Genomic DNA, 19,818 nt, shown 5'->3' on the forward strand with positions numbered 1-19,818 from the left:
CAGGACACACACTGAGCTGGACTTGTGTCTGCGGACAGAAAGGATCAGAGCCTTTCACCCTGAGGCAAGTGGAGGGGATTTATCACACAGGAGGGGCTGGTCCCCGTTCACAGCCAACCACGACAGACTGCTGAATGCCCACTCTGGGCAACGGCACGTCCCTGTGTGCCTCCTGGCTACAGTTTTATCAGCCAGGGACGCAGAAACCGGAAGGCCGGTGCCAGGGGCGATGGAGGTAAAGTGCACAACACTCCCTCTGAACCAACGGTATCTAAAACATGCACCAGCATCAAGCGACATTCTCCAAGTGACGGGAGGGCCTATAAACATTTCATGCCAGAAGGAAAAGAACGAAGAGAAGGAGAAGCTGGAGATGCTGGGCCAAGAGGCCAGAAGTGAGGGGGCCAGGTCCCAGCAGGGGGTGGAAATGAGTGCACGGCCAGGTCCAGGGCGGAGCGCTCAGAGCCTGCCCCCCGGCGGGTTTGCAAAGGAGAGAGGCCCGCGGAGAGGGGAGGCTGGGTGTCTGTGCGTGGCTCCCCAGGCCCCAGCAGAATGAACCCCTGGCACACGACTGGTGATTATATGAAGACCAGAGGGAGGGAAACCGGGTGCAGATGTTTGCAAAGTGAGCAAAAGGTGTTTACGTTTAAGGTTTTTGTTTTTTCATGCACAGTTCAGACTTGGGCTTAAGGACTCTCAATTTAAGGAAAAGAGGGTCAGGTACCCTGTAGAGTCCCAGGGTCAAAATGCCAAAGATGCTAAGAAAGCAGTGAGACCCGGCCGGGGAGCAGCGGAAGCTGACAGGCCCCTGCCTTTCTCTGAACCAGGGGTAAAGGCAGCCCTCCCTCCGCTCTGGGGCTCGCCCCAGAAACCTCAAGACGCAAACGTGCCCTACAAAGAAAGTGTTTCCCTCTTGCTGCCCCCTGAGCCCCTGTGTTGACGGCTTTGATTGTCATCTTAGATCTGAAGAAGTAAGATTACCATGAAAAGACAGGGCGAGGGTCGCCACAGAAGGCACCACAGGAATTAGAGGGAGGGGTCAACAGGTGCTGGACGCACACGAGGACACTCGGCGGGCCAGCGCCTTCACACTGGAACCGAGCCCACAGTCACGGGTGACCTTGCTACTTGGGGCAGGAGCCTGCTCTGGGTTTGGCTGTTTGCAGTCCCACCTCTTAGATTCTTTGGCACCTGAAGTCTTTGCTCAGAGGATCCAAATCTCACATCCATCCTCAAACCACAAGGCTACAGAGCAGTGGCTTATCTTATGGGAAATCCAAGGGGAGATGGAACACATTTTCCACATTTCTTCTGCTACGAGAGGAAGGCAAAATATTTGCCAGCAACCGTAAGTAGGGACATCACACGTAATGCAGAAAAGAGAAATCCAGAGACCCATCCTGGTGCGGCAAGGCCGCTGAACACGGAGCCTCTTCCATCCCGCTTCTAAGATCAAGAATGCACGAGGCTGGGTGTCACTTTAACTTTACATACAGAGACTTTTACAGTGTAAAGGAGGTAACTTTTTTTTTTTTTGCGGTACGCGGGCCTCTCACTGTTGTGGCCTCTCCCGTTGCGGAGCACAGGCTCCGGACGCGCAGGCTCAGTGGCCATGGCCCACGGGCGCAGCCGCTCCGCGGCATGTGGGATCTTCCCGGACCGGGACACGAACCCGCGTCCCCTGCATCGGCAGGCGGACTCTCAAGCACTGAGCCACCAGGGAAGCCCTAAAGGAGGTAACTTTTTAAAGGCATTTTCCCTGAACAGGACTGAAGTGCAGTTTGCTTTCTTATCTCGTGACTCTATCTCACATCAGTTTCCTGAACCCTCTGTCATGTAAAACCCATGGACGCACCCACTCCTGCTTATCTTGGCGTTACAGATTTTGAGACTAAATCGTTAGGTGTATATTGACACTCCCCCTTTTATAATTGAAGGCTCTCCTTATTTCTAATGACGTTTTTATGCTTTCACGTCTATTTGCTTAACACCAATATTCCTATACCAGTTTTCATTTGCTTAATAGTTGCCTGGTGGATCTTCTTCTAACACTTTACATACTTTCAAAATTCCTGGGTATTTATGTTTTAGGTTTGCCCTTTGAAAACAATACACAGTACAATTTTTAAAAAACTATTCAATCAGAGAATCTTTCTTTTAACAAGTATAGTCTATTTTGCATTGACTTTAATTACTGCTATTTGGGGACAGATTGCTACATCTTATTTTGTGATTTCCGACATGATTTTTGTTGTTCTCCTTTCTTTTGCTTCCACTAGACTCATTTTCCTGAGTCTTTACTTATCTGGTTTTCTGTATTTCTTTTCTCTTTATACTTATGGGAAGCAGTGTTTTCTATCCCTGCATTTAGTAGTCATTCAAAAACGCTCACACGCACCCCTGTCCTTACAAATCTAAGATAAGCAACACCTCCTGCCAACCTCCTCAGGACACCTCTCCACCTTCTGTGTTCAAGGGCTCCGGGGCTTTGCTCCGTCGTGTTTTTAACTGCCGCCCAGTTCTACCGTCTTGTGTCCAAACGGTCAATCCTTTGATTTACAAACATATTTACCAATTTCTGTGTTCATTACTGACCTCAAGCCTTTCTTCTCATATTTCCTTTTTATTCATTAAATTAACTCGTTCAACAAATACTGCTGGACGCTTAGCTGCACCACGCCAGCCTGTTCTAGGCGCTAGTGACCGAGAAGTGAACAACACAAAATCCCTGCGCTCGTGGAGTTTAAACTGCAGTGGGTGCTGCCATTACTCTGACTAAATGCACGCCTCAGTTCTCCTGTAAGTAAGTGAACGGTAAACTCTCTTGGTCTTGGTCTATATTTTATTCTCACTGTTGGACGATAGCTCCACTGGGTGTGGAATTCCAGGTTCAGAGTTCCTTTCCCTCGGGGCTCCATCCCACTGTCTTCCAGAATCTGCAGTTACTGGGAGAAGTCAGCGAAGAGTCATTCTCACGGCTGTGATCTTGTTATTTCTCTCTGCTTGCTGAGACGCTGCCTTTGGTGTTCCTCCGTTTTACCATAATGTGTCTCAGTTTGGATTCATCCTACAATTTCTTTTTAAAACAACTTCTACCCTAGCTCCTACAGCTTCCACATATATATCATGGCATGGTACTCTCTCCCTCCTTCACTCCTCTTTCTTTCAAAACACAAACCTAAATGAAAGGCACATTTACCAACGTGGGAAAGACCTGGGCGAGATGCCATACATGACACTATCACACACACCTTACTTCCTCTCCAGCAGCCCTCACTGTGCCTACTTTTCAGGTAAAAAAGTTAACCTCAGAAAGGTTAAGAGACTTTTCCAAAGCCACACAGCTGGTGAGCATTACAGCCAACATTCCAACTCCACAAATCTCATGCTCTTAACACACCACACCCCTGCCTCCTGTTTCTGAAGCACATGACTTTAAAAGAAATAGAAAAGGGAAAAGAAATGCTGGCCCATCATTACAGAAATTCAAGGACTGTTATTCCCTGATTATGAACTGGAATTTTACAAACTAGTCAACAGACACTTGTACCATAAATATGGCAAAAATAGCCAAGACATTTTTCTGTTTCAAGAACTCCGCATTTATGAAAGGGTCAACCGTCTAAATCATCTTTCGGCCGGGCCATGACAGCTTCATCTGAAATCTGAGCATTACCTCTGAATCACCTTCAAACCTACGTCATTAAAGCTAAGTCAACAGAGGTGGGGTTAAAACTGTAATTCAAAACCAACCACATAGGTATTTATGGAAGAAAATAGTAAAAGCCATTGTTTTACCTGTGCTACTTCTTCAAAATCTTCATGACGTTTCTGCAAAGCTCTGGCCCGATGGAGAGATTTCCCCACACCTGTATGTTTGCTCAGAAATGCTTCTCCATGGTTCTCAATCCAGTCCAGCACCTACAATGAAATACAGATATACATGCCATAAAAACCATGCCTGCCTCCATCAGTTTTAGGGCTATCCATTAACCATACAGTCTCTTATCTAAACTCTGTAAGAAACAAGAGAGAAAAAAAATTGGGAGCAACCGGACAGTAATCTAACACGTTGAGAATTACATCTTCTGTCAGCTTTCCCACCACGATTTTAATCAGCTCTTACTTTAATAGTGCAAGTCTGTCTATGTATAAACATTACATGCAATAATGATTAAATTAAATCTCACCTCAGTTTATGCATGACTGAGCCAACGAAACTGCCTGGGTTCTGTGTGAGATAGTGGTAGTCAAGTCACAGAGGAGCAATTTAACTTAACATTTTTATAAGGCTCAAAGCTTCACAACTCAGACAACTGAAGTTTAACTACAGAGTTCATGTTTTTCTGTCTCTTCTAAAAGACTTGAAACATGTAAGTAAAACCCAGGAAAACAAAACAGCTAAATGCCTCTGTCCTGGTCTTCGAGGATAATTTATTCTATAAACTAAGCTGGTTGTAAAAGCTAAACATCCCATGAACTTAAATACGTAAGAGTTCTTGCTAGCTGAAATCCACCACACGAAAGAAAAAGAGTAAAAGTAAAGCAGGGCAACCCAACGTTTTTAAGTCACAGCTGGGGCTGAGTAGTTCACTGGCTACTGCACTTGAGAAGTTGCAAAACGCCATCATCATCACACAACATATTTAAGACTACATCAAATACACATTCGTCTCTTTCTGATGGAGAGGGGATAACCAGTCAAAAACGAAGTCAGTGACGTCTTTAGCCAGAAACTTTCCTTAAAAGATATTTGAATATCTGAAGACATTTGTTCATGTGTTGCAAAGTACTGAAGGCCACCTCGGATTCTGCAATTCGTAGCCATGGTAACTAAGGATGCAGATCAAAACAATCTTGGACTAAAGACCTGCCTGGAGCCGCACAGCTAGGACTGTGGTCTAGAGGGCAACCTGGAAGGGGCCCAGTCACAGCCCTCCACTAACTGCAAAATTAAGGGGGCCTTAGGGTGGGGAATGCAATGCACAGCTTGGGGAAGACAGTGGATAATACTGCAATAACTGTGTGTGGACAGCTGGGCACTAAATTTACCCGGTGATTGTTTCACAATGTATGCAAATGCCAAGTCACTACAGAGTATACCTGACACTAACCTAACACTGCATGTCAGCTATATTTCAGTTAAAGTAAATAAATAAAAGGGGCGTTAATTTGAGGTTCATTGCTACAAAAGTGATCCCTTGCCCTTTGTTACCTCCACCACTGAGAGATCAGTTGTGCTGACAGACATCTAGATAAAAAGAGGCAGCTGCTAAAGGCCTGTCCACGGACAGCCGGACTTGTCCTCTTCTGCTCCACACCAGTCACCTTCTGGTCTGACTGATGGTCCTTTCTGCACAGGGCTTAGCAAAGTCAGTAATGCGTGTAAATAAAATGGCTCACGAACCTGAATAAATCCCTGGTGGGCCTCTGTAAAGAGCCTTGTAGAATGAGCAGGGGTGTGTGTGTGTGTGTGTGTGTGTCCGCGCGCGCATGTGGGAGGACAGGGTGGGGTACGGAGGTCAAGCCTCGCAGCGCAGCGGCTGCTCAGGCTACAGGTACACGCTTACCCTATTACCATAGTTTATTTCTGAACCTCTGTCAACACCACGCTCTGCCAGTCACCCGGGGTCACACTATCAAAGTGATTCCTACTGGATCCATTTGTCTTCTGTCTGTCCACCTCCCAGCCCTTCTGAAAAGCTCCCTCTTTACCTTTCATGTCTAGCCCTCTGCCCCACAGACACGGGGTAGCCCTTCTGAGCCGCAGCTTCCCGCCTGCTCAGTGGGGATAATAATGGGGGCCTGTGAGTTGTCAAGCACCTTAATATCCTGGCGTGGCAGGTATAGAGCACACAAGCCATCCCCACCCACAAACTGTCACCAGAGACAGCTTCCATCTAATGTCAAGCTCTTTGGTAGCACAGGCTATGAAGATTCCATTGCTTTTTAACCAGTGCACTTAGTATATTATTTTTCTTTCTTCAGATTAAAAAGAGAGAGAGAGACCTTCAGTATCACCATTAGTAGGTAATACCACATTCACCACCTGATATCAAGCTGCTGTTTATATGACAGTCTCTTACTACGTATTACAGAACACAGGTCCTGTCTCACTAGTACAGAAATACCCAATGATAATTTCAAGATGTCTCAACTTCAAAGAACGGATACAGTTAATGGAATGTGCCTTTCGGTATGAGGCCAGCATCAGGCAGAAGACTAGGATCAAGTATATTAAGCTTGAAAAGAGTTGAGAGATACGTAAGTACATCTATGCCACTGTCCACTTCCCTATCACATCTGCATGAAAGACTAGGAGACTCTTTTTTTAAACTACAGCTATAGTATCTGCTGTATACTCCCCAACATAGTGTACAAAGAAAAATCGAGGTTTGGTAAACAGCAAACCTGATGAGTACTGATGACTCAATACAGACTTGAAGTAAGGGCACCATTTCAAAAAGTAAAAGACAAACACTATTTGGTAGAAAGAGCTGGAGGGAGCAAAACACAGTCGTTTTTAAAAAATAAGAATTTGTTTTTTCAAGCCCGAGAAAAGTTGCTTCAGAAAGCATAAATTGGAAATAAAAGCTATTATGAACCAATCACTCAGGGTTACAAATGGGTTACAATTTTTCTTTTATTAGTGGTTCCTTTTCACAGAATTATAAATACCAAGTGAAATTATATTTCCAACAAACATGAAAGTAATTCAAAGAAGACTACAAATTCCAAGCACTTCTTAAAAACAGTCGCAGACAATTGTGAAATCTAGCTCATACTCAAAACCAAACTTCCCCAGGAGGCTTTTGCTTCTCATTAAGTCTGAGAATGTTTCCCAGATCGCCAAGGAATCCTGAATGAACATACCTGCCCAAGGAGCATTTGAAAGACAAGCTTGTGGAACCTTTCCATTTAAAACATAAAAGTATTTGCAAGCCAGGGGCTCCATCAAGCTAGTCCAGCCGGCCCCCTCCCTGACTCAGCCGTGGTGGAAGCTGCCCTCTCCCTGCCTTGTGACCTTCACCTGAACAACAACTTGCTCTCTGCAGCCGGCTCGAGGAAAAAGGGCAAAAGCCAGTCCTTCCCAGGGCACCTGGTTCACAGGCAGAAGAGCAAGGCTGGGAGGCCGACAGCGCCCCCTCCTTGTTCGCGGAATGTGGGGCAAGCTCGTTCCTCTGTACAGTGTCCTCTAACAGGCACCATGATAGCCCCAAGGTCAAGGTCGCTCCAAAGTGAGCCGCCAAGACTTAAAACACAGATAATCCTTCTCAGCATCTAAGTCAAAATGTCAGCTGTGCAGAAAATCTCAGATTGCTTAGCTCCCTGCTTGTAATGCAATTATAAGATTGAACGTGACGACGGCAGTATGATAATGCTCATCTCTTAATGAATAATTGCGCTGCTGTCTGAGCACCTGCTACTGAAGCCGGCCCTGACATACACTACACCACCAGTCCTCACGGAGAGCTGGATGGGGGTACATCGTGACTCTGTTTCATACATGAAGACGCAGGACCAACGGCTACCAAGTGGAAGAGCCAGTCTGTGGACCTGGACCCAGGAAGCAGGGTCCATTCTCTTAACCTCTAGTCTCCACTGCCTCTTCAAGTCAGCAGAGCTGGCACACAGGTGGCAAACTGAGGAAGGAAAGAGCTGCTTTGCTTCAGAACAGTTCAGGCTATTGGGTAAGTGACACTATTATAATAGAGAGCAAAATGGGGGGAGGTGAACCAGCAAACAACACCACACCTGGACCACACATCTCGGGAACTGGCCACTGTTGCCTTTTCTACCCTCACTCACGTGGCCGAGTCTGGCTATCCCGTACAATCTCTAAAGTAATTTTCTGCCATAAGCCCCTACTACCTAATATTCACTATGTTTTGTGGATTAATATTTCTAAGTAATTACTACTTAAGAACTTACAACTAAATACTAAACCCTTGTCAGAGAGGACACATTCTCAAGGGCCTATGTGTCAACAACATGCAATATAAAGACCAATGTAATGACATTTTCCCTTGAAAATGCAGAGGTGTTCATTTCAAATACTTACTAGAACAGCCTTCTATCATCACCATGTACCATGTCATTGTCTCTGGCATCATCTATTGAGAGATTATTCTGTGCTGTGCTTGGGAGGGCAATACAGGTCCATAACCCCTTATCCACAAAAAGCTAAAAACAGCTCTGAAATTCCAAATATTTTTTCAAAACTTGGTCAGAAAAGGTCACTGGCGATAAGACCTGACCTGAGGCTACTAATAGTCTTTATTGATCCCTTTGGTGTGGGTCCTTGAACATATGGCTGCAGAAATCTCCATGTGCTTGATGATGGGGGGCTGCCCAGACCTCACCAGAGCGTGTATCACAGTGTATACACACTGTTCTCTTTCTCAACTCTGAGAGATTCTTAATTCCAAAACATATGTGTCCGAAGGGCTACAAAGAAGACAGCAGACTTTTATTACTATCTCTATTAAGCAAGACCTGGATGTTCAGGAAAGTTAAGAGCCCGGGAAAGAACACCTCGTTAAAAAGAGAAACAAACACAGGACTTCAAGAATCCGAACATAGGCTCCTACCCCTCATTATATTGTGTTACTTTATGAAATGTAAATACTATATGAAAACCTTTAAAGTATTTCTAACGTTAGAGTTCCAGCGCTAAGATTTACTGTTTGTAAAAACTAGACCAGACCTCTGACATAAAACCACCAGGAGCACATTAAGCTTATCTATTTTTACTGAGAACTTTGGATGCAAACGGTATTCAGGGAAAACATACAAACATCTGTCAATTTTAGCTACTGTTTTAAAGAGACAAGGCCTAGGGAATCAGTGTTTTCTGGCACAATAATGAGAGTTCCCTCTGAGTCAGGGGGCCTCCACCCTGTTAAGACCCCGGCCGCACAGCAGCAGGTGAGGAACGGGCAAGCGAGCGAAGCTTCAACTGCTGCCCCCATCGCTCGCATCACCGCCTGACTACCCCCACCCACTCCAGCCCGTGGAAAGAGACTGTCTTCCACGAAACCGGTCCCTGGTACCAAAAAAGGTTGGGGACCGCTGCTCTAAGTCACATTTTAAGCACACAAAAATGAAACAATTAACTCTGCCGATTCTATATTCAGTTTTAAAAACTACGGTTACATGAAACAAATAAAAAACAATGGTAATTCTAAAATATTCTGAATTTGTTCTTTTTAATATAAAATCAGATTTTCTAGTGGCAAAATACGAATTTCCTCCCATCCCTACCCTAGATTCCCTGTAAAACCAAAACTAACCCAGTTTCACTTACTTTAGTTACTTCCTTGTTCAACAGGCTGGCTGTTATTTAAATCATCAGGATACCAATCTAGAAATAGACATACTATGCTTCTAGTTCTGCTTTTAAATAAGTGCTCCTGACAGAAGCATTTAGATAAGAGCTTTCTTTCTTTTTTTTTTTTTTTTTGCGGTACGCAGGCCTCTCACTGTTGTGGCCTCTCCCGTTGCGGAGCACAGGCTCTGGATATGCAGGCTCAGCGGCCATGGCCCACCGGCCCAGCCGCTCCGCGGCATGTGGGATCCTCCCGGACCAGGGAACGAACCCGTGTCCCCTGCATCGGCAGGCAGACTCCCAACCACTGCGCCACCAGGGAAGCCCTAGATAAGAGCTTTCTTGATGATCAAATCAATGCTATTTTAGTGATTATAACAAAGGATGACCAAACAACTAAGCCACATCATTTGAAATTTGCTAAACTCAAATGGGGGATCAAAAAGGAGGCCTGCTCTGCAATAACATAACTTTTCTTAAAGTCCAGTGTTTCAGCCACTGCTGCAAGGAGGACGGACATCCAGTATTACACTGTTAATGACACTTAATCACGAAGTTAAGAATCAGAAGTGAGGGAACCCACACACCCCTGCCATCTGAGCCTGCCTGGCACCTTCTTCCCTAACGCTCACAGCGTACTTAACTCCTGAAGCCGGCCTCCCAGTCACGCTCTTCCCTTTCCCATCAGCTGCTCAGAGAAGAACACGAAGCTGTGAGCTGGGAATAGCTGGGCTCGGGACCGCTGGGGGCTGGGAGTCAGTGCCCTCTCTCCCTTGCGGCCTCTGTTTCCCCTCATCCACTCCTAAGGTGAATGCAAACAGTGAGCGAGAAAATAAAATGTGAAGAAATGTTAAAAGTCTCCTCAGTAGCTATTTTCCTTTGCAGTGATGGGCAACTGCAGCTTCTATGAAAGCCCCTTCCTAGAGCCCGAGAAGCTCCACTTAAATATTCCTTCTTAAGTAAGATGTCAATTTGACTCTTTGATTAGCTCAGAGTGAAGCATCCTCCCCAGGTCAAGAGCAGTGAAGCAGTTAAAAACCCACTAGGCTTCCTGCAGCTTCGGCCAAGATGCTCGACTTTTTTGAGTCTGGGGTTTTTTAACCTGGAAAATGAGGGGCCTGGTCTGACGTGATCACAAGGGCCTCTGGGTCTAAATTCTGTAAAGTGCGTGGCATAATATTTACAGTGAAATGAAACAGACACAAAATTCCACATGCATCTGTGGGCTCTTGAGGACTGAGTGAAGAAAGAGTAACGTTCTAGGTCCAGCATTCACCGCTGCCTGACAGTAACGACTATCTCCACCCACACATTTCTTTACTTCTCTCCAGGGGAGCCAAGAACTCTGCATTTCTTCAATCATTGTATTTCAAAATTAGAATTAAGTTTGTTCTAAAAATATAATCACTCTTTTTTTAAAATTTATTTTATTTATTTGTTTTTGGCTGCATTGGGTCTTCGTTGCTGTGCGCGGGCTCTCTCTAGTTGTGGCGAGCAGTGGCTTCTCTTGTTGCGGAGCACGGGCTCTAGGCGCGCAGGCTTCAGGAGTTGTGGCTCGCGGGCTTAGGTGCTCCGCGGCATGTGAGAATCTTCCCAGACCAGGGCTCAAACCCTGTCCCCTGCATTGGCAGGCGGATTCTTAACCACTGCGCCACCAGGGAAGCCCCAACTCTTTTTTTAACTTTTTATTTTATATTGGACTATAGTTGATTAACAATGTTGTGACAGTTTCAGGTGTCCAACAAAGTGATTCAGTTATAGATATACATGTCTCTATTCTTTTTCAACTTCTTCTCCCATTTAGGTTGGTACATAATATTGAGCAGAGTTCCATATGCTATACAGCAGGTCCTTGTTGGTTATCCATTTTAAATGCAGTAGTGTGTACATGTCAATCCCAAAGTCCCTATCTCCTCCCCCACCCCCATAACCAGAAGTTCCTTCTCTAAGTCTGTGAGTCTGTTTCTGTTTTGTAAGTCCATTTGTATCATTTCTTTTCAGATTCCACATATAAGCAATATTCTTTCTCTAACTTCCTTCACTCAGTATGATAATCTGTAGGTCCATCCATGTTACTCCAAATGGCATTATTTCATTCTTTTTAATGGCTGAGTGATATTCCATTGCATTATGTACCACACCTTCTAATTACTCATAATACTGAAATTTTTTTTTAAAATGGTTTCTAGAACATTTCAAAGTACACTAATCCTAATGCTCACTTGGAAAAGATGCTATTTAAGAAAACCTCAGTCAAATTACACACAGCAAACATATGATACAGGACACCAAATGCCCTGCATTGCAGGAACTACTTCTGCTTAACTCCCATGAGAGCACAGGAAAGGCCAGGAGCGTGTGCTCCACACGCACTTTCTTGTGTGGAAGGGAGCCTGGGCGAAATCAGGGAAGAAGGGCTCAGAAAGAGGCTGGCAGGCTTCTAAACTTTTACATCATCCATCCATCCATCTTCTAAAAAAATTTAAATCACTTCTCCTGGTATTACCGTAGTTTTAATTACATAAGTACATTAAATTTCTTAAGAAAAAAAAAGAACCTTAGGATGGGAGGGAAGGAGGGAGGGAGGGAGGAAAGGAGGTAAGTAGGTTACTATTCATATAGTCTCACCTTGGATACTCCCATCACACCCCAACCAAACCATCACTCTACCAACACGGGCTAATACCTTTAGCAATTCTCTAAACTTTTAAAAATTATTTTTCTCATTCTTAATTTGGAAATAAGTATAAAACAGTCCAAAGTTGTCCAAGAAAACTCTTAATATGTCTAGATGTTATCTAAGAAACGCGTCCAGATGTTATGTATACCTTAAGTCTAGTCACTGAACTACAGAAATATACATACACACATGCATGTGTGCGGTCTTCCCTGTCAGCTAATCCCTGGGCACTTTCCTCTTAGGGGACCCTGGCAATTCGGCTGACACTCAACAATGGGGAGACCCAGCTGCCTGGGGCTCGTTCTTAGCTCTGTCCGCTCCTGGTCATCCTGACCCGAGTGAATGCGTCCTCGACTTCCCGTCCCACTGGCTCACAGCGCCAGCTCCCGCGCCCTGCATTCCTGTATTGCATCCACTGTGGGGAAGAGATTCGTCCCTTTTCCCACCCTTTTAAGCCCACCATTGAACTGTCGGCTCCTTGAGAGCTGCGGTTACTGAGATTACTCTGACAGTCAAGTCTCTTCTCTGTTTCTATGACAAAAGGTAATGAAAAGGCTTCCCTGGTGGCGCAGTGGTTGAGAGTCCGCCTGCCGATGCAGGGGACACGGGTTCGTGCCCCGGTCTGGGAAGATCCCACAGGCCGCGGAGCAGCTGGGCCCGTGAGCCATGGCCACTGAGCCTGCGCGTCCGGAGCTTGCGCTCCGCAACGGGAGAGGCCACAACAGTGAGAGGCCTGCGTACCGAAAAAAAAAAAAAAGGTAATGAAAGCTGGCTCCAGATCCACCAGAAAGATCAACAGTTAGCCTCTATCTGCTCCCAGCAGGTTCCCAATCCCTAATCAAACACTCGCCCTCCAGTACTCCCTAATTCTGAGAAACTCTCAGAAAAGATGGCCATTTTCTAACCATTCTTATATGTAAACAGAAGAGAGTGTTAAATCATCACATAGCGAGGGCTGTATAATGACCCTGATGAGAAAACCCCATCCTTCTGACTTAAATTAATGAGCAAAGGGCAAATGAGGTTCCGGAACCTTCCTTTAAGAGCTAGGTCCAGTGTAGGTGGAACCTCTGGGTCAGGCATCACCAAGGGATGACTTTTACTGGCAAATGGCTAGCAGTCTAGGACCCAAGGCAGAACTGTGAAATAGCTTCTCCGTGGACCTGAAACCCATTTCTTTACGTTCAAGTGGCCAAAATCTTTAATATTTTAAAGATCTCACACATTGGCAAAATTCCCAGGCCATGAAATTACGCCTTCCTTCTTCAGCCACCCCTAACTCCCCAACCTTAATCAAAGCTCCTGGTCCCGTCACGAAGATCTCCCAGTTAGATGACTTGATTCCAATGTAGGGCCAACCCTCCCCCATTCCAGAATAAACAAAGAGACTAACTCCAAATAATCTTTAATTAGCAAAATTGGGGAATTCCTTAAATTTCTTCATCTACTCATTTATTCATTCATTCATTCAGCAACTACTGAGCATCTACTATCCCAGACGCTTGGGAAACACCAGAGAATAAAACACAGACCACTGCCCCATGGACCTTAAGTTCTGCACTCCAGGACTCCCCCCTGACTTGCACGTTGGTCCACGGTGGGGCCCGAGCCTGTCTCCTCACCTGGAATCTCGCTCTCACGCCACACTTGTCACCCTGTCATCCACTGCCGCAGCATCAAGTCAAAACACACGGCCTACGGGTTTGAACTCAATGTGGTGAAATGGGAAAACACTAACCCCTCTGCCACAGGCTGGCCGAGAGCACTAAGAGAGGAAGGAAACATTCACGGCGCTCAGGCTCGCCACGTCCCCTCAATGTGTCCCAAAGCTCACAGAAACAACTCCCAAGCCTTCATCGCGGAGGTCGTCCTTCCAGACCTGCACCAGTTCAGGCTCCACACTCCCAGCTGTCCACTCTGGGCACCTGCTGCTCCGGACAGGCCCCGCCCTTTGTGTCTCCACCATCCCCGCAAGCCCTGTTGCACAATCCTCAACCTCCTGACTTTCCAGTCACCCGTCAAAGACCAGCGGAAACATGCATCTCTCAGGAAGGCTTCCCTGGCACCCTGGCAATTGTGACTTGCACCTCTGTTACAGGAGTCTTCATCTTCCTCATAAGCTGCAGCCTTGATGTTTGGGGATACGGACAAGGCTCCCTGGAACCCCCAAATCTGCACAAGTCATTACAGCACAGACATGTCCCCTTAGATGGCATGTGCAAGGCAGGCAGACAACACCAATGAGGGCGGCCAGTTTTATTCACTCCCTCATGTGGGCAGCACCTCAAGAGGCATGACTCAAACTTATGCCTGGGCAAAATCACACCTCACGACAACCAAAGACACACACGCCAACTCTGAGCATGTTACGGGCTAACTTATGAGACTATTAAACCATCCACTCTCACTAGGCTGTAATTCCTTGAGAAAAGGAAGGTTGAGCTAGTCAACATATTTACCTCTGTACCTCTCAGAATACCACATATTCAATTTTAGATATTTTGAAAAAAAGGATGAAGTGTGGACAAGAAGAATCTAGAGTGGACTAGATTTTCTTGACCATTTTTTCAGAATATTAGCTAATGGCCCAACACCAACCTGGAAGGAGTCTTTCCAAGAGAGAAGTCTGCGAGGGTGAAGGGCTGTGGGGGAGCCAGAGGCTTTTTTAGGAGAAGGGCTCCTTGTCTGAGGGGCTTCTTTGGGGGGAGTCAGCCTGCCTCAGGAAAGCAGATTTCCGGGGCCTATTCACCTCACACAACATGTTGGAGCAGCTAAATCCCACCAGCCCAAGAGGCAGGCAGACTGCACCAGTGAGCAGGAGAACGGGTTTGATGGCATCCCGCTGTGGACTGCTTCCAAAACTGTCATCTCATTTGAACAAGTGCAGCAGTGATCAATTATGCTGTTAGAGAAAACGAAAGCATACCCTAAACTGGAAAACACCGCTTGGCAGTAGGACAAGTCTGCATTCACTAATTCAACCAAACGTCCACTGGGGGTTGCTCTAACAGTAAACAAAAGGCAATGGGAATAGGTATATTATTTGACCACCAAGAAATATGACAAATGGTATTAATTTTATTTTTAAGCTAATGATGACCAAGGTTAAGGCTGTCCAGTAGGCAGGACATGTGCTTGGGCAAGTCTTCAGCAAGTGTCCCTACCACCCGCGCCCCCCAACCTTTGATTTGGACCCATGCTCAGTGCTCTGGGACGGTAGCTTCACACCCCGTACCCCACAGCGCCTGACTCCTGTCCAAAACACTGTCCATCCAGAAATTACGAAATTGCCTTTGCTTGCTATGGAAAAAAACCACTAACCACTAAACCAAAATTACGCGTTTTAAAAATGAAATCCCCCATGCCATCCCTTCCTCAAGGGCACACGCCATTAATGGTCTCACGTCTTTTCTTTCAAGTATTTTTCCACAGACAAGCATATACACTTCTTGGAGGGCTGTCTTCACAAGAATGTCATCATCCTTACCTCTTTTGTGGTAAGCTGCTTTTCTTTTTCCTCAGTATTTACAGATGCCTTTTCACGACCCAAAGCAACCGAACAAAAACCACTTGTGGTATCTCTAATTGGCTTATTATGTTTCTGTGGAGTTTGATTGTTTTTGTCTTTACAAATTTATCTTCTGCTGACAACATCTTTCTAAAGCACTATTTTCTTTTCCTCACTTATCCTCAGCTTACCTTTCCTCCTTTATGCTCAAGATGGCAAAATTTTTCCCTGTGTGTGATTAATTTCTTGAGTTTCAGAAACACATTTTCAGTTCTGACATCCTAAGGACTCCTCCTAAGCAAAGTGTTTGCTTTGCTTAATCTTATCAACTTCGCTCCTGGCTTCACAAGCTGACAGAGCAATTTGCCGTTTGCATAATGAGTCCAAACTATTCCGGATCATTTAGTCGACAAAATGTTTCCCTTAAACAGCAATTATCATTTCTTCAGAATGCTAATAGTGCCATGGACTGCAAAACACTCTCTCCTGCCGACATCCAACCCTGTTCTGGCTCTTGAGAAAAAAAAATTAACAGCTTAAAGAACTGGCCTCGTAATTATCAAAATTACCTTTCTACCTGCAAAAATGAATGTTTGCTGTTTTCGAATTCAAGCACAGTAAGTACCTAGCACCAAGCTAGATGATTTTCTCAACAGCCTGTTCCCAAAGGCTTCCTCTTCTGACGTGAGCAGCCCAGTGGCTTATTCTTATGTGACTGGGCGCCCCAAGGAGCCATGAGAGCTGGGGGGATAAAAGGGGGTGCCCAGCTGCTGCTCCAGACACAAGTCCAGAAAGTGTGCTGGCCCATGGACACGTAATGAACAGCTGATCCAAGGGATACGGAGGTAGGGGGGGAAATCCTTTAATAATTACATTTAAGCTATTAACATTCCACACTTTGACAGTTTTGGACAATTAAGAAAAACTGATATTGGTGCTTTCAACCTCACAATTTCAGTTCTCACAGTAACTTCTGGACCTTGACTCCTCCATCTTCTTTCCCTGGCAATTACCTTCTTCAACAAAAACAACACCGTAAAGATGCATGCACAGTATCAAAATGATTGTTCCTATGGCGCTTTGTACGTGCAACCTTCAGAGAACTCAAAACCATCAGTAAAATCAAAGCATACTATGCGAAAGTTAAAAATTATAGAGCAGTGAAAAGGATCTGGAACTCACCAGATTCCCACTACTAGAAGAATGATGGTCAGGGCATATGGAGGACCTACGTGTCGTCAGGACACCGCACGACTTCCACGCCTCCGTCCGTCGGCAGACAACCCCCTCAGCGGCAGGCGATACTCGGCAGAGCGCAGTCTGAGCCTCTACCTGTCTAAGCAATGCTCCCGGACTCTGGGACACCCAGGGAGGGGACACAGGCTCTGTTCCCGACCCATCACTGTGGCTTCACACCAACTCCCCTGGATGCCACGGGCTTCCCTGCACCCCCAGAATTCCTCATCCAGACTGACATCTCATCCACACCCTTGCTTTCTCCTCTGTTTTAGGGCAAAGACACAACTTTTATCTTATTTATTACTAAAGCTATATCATATATCATAAGCTCCCACAGCGTTAATCCTCAAAACCCTGGTAGCAGGACAATCTTCCGTATTTCATAACAAGGAAATAAATAGTATCGGGACTGGGCTTACTCTTATTTTTGTAACAACAACAAAGATGTCAACTGCTTAGAAATGAATGACTGTAAAAGTCCGTTTTTCATTAATCAGACGACTATTTATTAAGCCCCCCTGTGCCCCTCGGACTGCAATATCCACCAGGCGGGGAGAGAAGCATGATGAGCTTATCATTAAATAACCGAAGGGCAGACAGATCTTCAACTGCACCAGCACCTCGGTATAAGCTCCAGAGGCGTTATTCTCACAAATAAACATAACTAAGGATGACCTGTTTCAAGAACAAAACAGAAGGGCCCCGGGTTAGGCACTGCATCGTCTCCTGTGTTCCAGGCCTATGAGCTCGTGGCAGACAGCAGCCTGAACACACGTTCTCGAAGCGCCGCTTTCACTCATGGTAAGAAAGGAGATGTGCACGCGTGTGTGTGGTGTGTGCGTGCATGTCTGTGTGTGTCTCTCTCTCCCATCTGGCCTAGCTTACTTTCATCAGCACAGACAGGCCCCCTATGACGACACGCCCACCTACACTCTCGCTCGGCACAAGTCGCCCCCACGAGGACAGGGGTCCACGAGACCCACCTGCTGAACGTCCTGCTGGAAAACGCACAGCTGCAGCCTCTGGTGGAGCCGGACCTTGCGGTGCTGCCAGATGTTCTCGAGCTGCCGCTGGTGATGCAGCACCTCATGGATGACGTCGAGAACATGGTGCACGGCCTTGGAGTAGTTGGCGGAGGCCGTGAGGGAATCGGAGCTGCCAGGAGTCAGGGGCCGCTGGAGCTTGTCAAGGAGTGACTTCCCATCCTGGCTCACCTGCCGGCAGGACAGACGAGCGATTATAAACCAGCAACTCTTCCGGACCCAAGGCTTTGCCCAGGCCATGCTGCAGAACCTGTCCTCCAGTGCGTGTGCACACACTTGCACAGACACATGCTCACACACACACAGACATAAACCGCAGTTTCATTCAAAGGCATATTATATAAAGAACAAAATAAAACTGAAAACAAATCCATCAGTTATTCAATTACATCACAAAACCAAGTATGGTAAAACACGGACTTAAAAGAACATTCATCATCACGAAACACTGTAGCAGATGCTAGTCTTAATAAATAAACACGGTATTTTGCCCTAAATGACATATGCGCTGACATAAAATTTCATTGCTCCGATATCTGCAAATTAAAATTTAAAAGTAATACTTTTCTTGAGTTATGTTAGCGAGAATACAACAATCACAATGGAGCAAAATTTTAATGCTGAATCTGAAAGCTCACTTGAAAAGAAATCAATAATCTAGCACCAGGCAAAGAATATGTACCTTCACTTTCTGACACAGTTGGATAGCAATTTTACCTCACAAAATAAAAAAGAAAATTAAAAAGTGCCATTTTATTTGGTTCATTAACTTAGAAGAAGCAATTTTAATTAAAATGCCATCATTTCTTAAAGGAGATTTCAGTGCTGTATTACAGCAGTTAACTATCAAAGTACAATTAAATGAAAGCAATCAGACTAACCAGAAAAAGTAAGAAAAGGTGAGGGTAGAATATGGAAAGAAAAGCATTATGTATTTTTTACATTTAAACGTATGAATGATTATGCCAGATGTGGGAGAAACTATAGGATCCGACTGGACAAAAAGAAGGACGTGATGCACATAATGTAGCTGGGCTGTGCGTGTGTGTGTGTGGTTCAGGGTGTTCCCTAAGCCAGTCCTCATGACCAGGATCCTGCTCAGATCCTTCCGAATCTGAAAGCCTCCTTGGGTTTCTATGGAAAGGAGGAGCGAAACGGAGCCTTGATTTTTTTTTTAAATAAATTTATTTATTTATTTATTTTTGGCTGCGTTGGGTCTTCGTTGCTGCGCACAGGCTTTCTCTAGTTGCAGTGAGCGGGGGCTACTCTTCGTTGCGGTGCGCAGGCTTCTCATTGCGGTGGCTTCTACTGCCATAGGGCACAGGCTCTAGGCGCATGGGCTTCAGTAGTTGTGGCACGCGGTCTCAGTAGTTGTGGCTTGAGGGCTCTAGAGCTCAGGCTCAGTAGTTGCGGCACACGGCTTAGCTGCTCCGCGGCATGTGGGATCTTCCCAGACCAGGGCTCGAACCCGTGTCCCCTGCATTGGCAGGAGGATTCTTTACCACTGTGCCCCAGGGAAGTCCCGAAAGGGAGGCTTGTTAACAGACGCAGACAGGGTTCAGGGGCAAACCCTTAGGACAGAGGAGAGGGGGGCACTGGGTGAATGGGACAGGCCAAAGGAAGCCTTTAGCAACCAAAAACTGGTGGCAAATGAGAGGCCTGTGGATTTTTCTAATCTCTTCCTTTAATCCTCTTACAACTTTAAATCTTGCTAGAATGCAACATGTTTGTTTCCTAATGCCTGATTCGGAGACCTTTGTTTGAAGTGCTGACTTCCTTTTTAGGAAGGCTGGCTACCAGCCTTTGTAGATTAAAACTGATCTAATACATCAAGTTAGAAAAACTGAAGCACAAACAAACCAAGCTGACATAACCAAAGAGAAGAGGGGAAAAAAAGGAACCAACTGAACCGCAGCAGTTGTGTCAGGCACCTGTACAAACAAAAACAGAGGAAATACAAGTCTTCCAAAGCAGGGAGTTGCCCCCAAGAGTCACTGAAACATGCCTGGGCACTTTTGAT

The 19,818-nt window shown here is 45.7% G+C and overlaps 1 protein-coding gene across 4 annotated transcripts in view; it reads right to left on the reverse strand.

Annotated features, from left to right (window-relative positions):
* TRIO (trio Rho guanine nucleotide exchange factor) overlaps positions 1–19,818 on the reverse strand; it is a 370,973-nt gene that overhangs the window by 164,764 nt on the left and 186,391 nt on the right. For all 4 annotated transcript variants that reach the window (XM_082837244.1, XM_082837245.1, XM_082837243.1 and 1 more), the window contains exons 9-10: positions 17,739–17,969; positions 3,799–3,921 (exon numbers count right to left, since the gene is read on the reverse strand). In XM_082837244.1, coding sequence (XP_082693370.1) covers positions 3,799–3,921; positions 17,739–17,969 — 354 coding nt within the window. The remainder of the gene's footprint in view (positions 1–3,798; positions 3,922–17,738; positions 17,970–19,818) is intronic.

The sequence above is a fragment of the Leucopleurus acutus genome (genome assembly GCF_964270905.1).
Source record: "Leucopleurus acutus genome assembly, chromosome: 3".
NCBI lineage: Eukaryota > Metazoa > Chordata > Mammalia > Artiodactyla > Delphinidae > Leucopleurus > Leucopleurus acutus.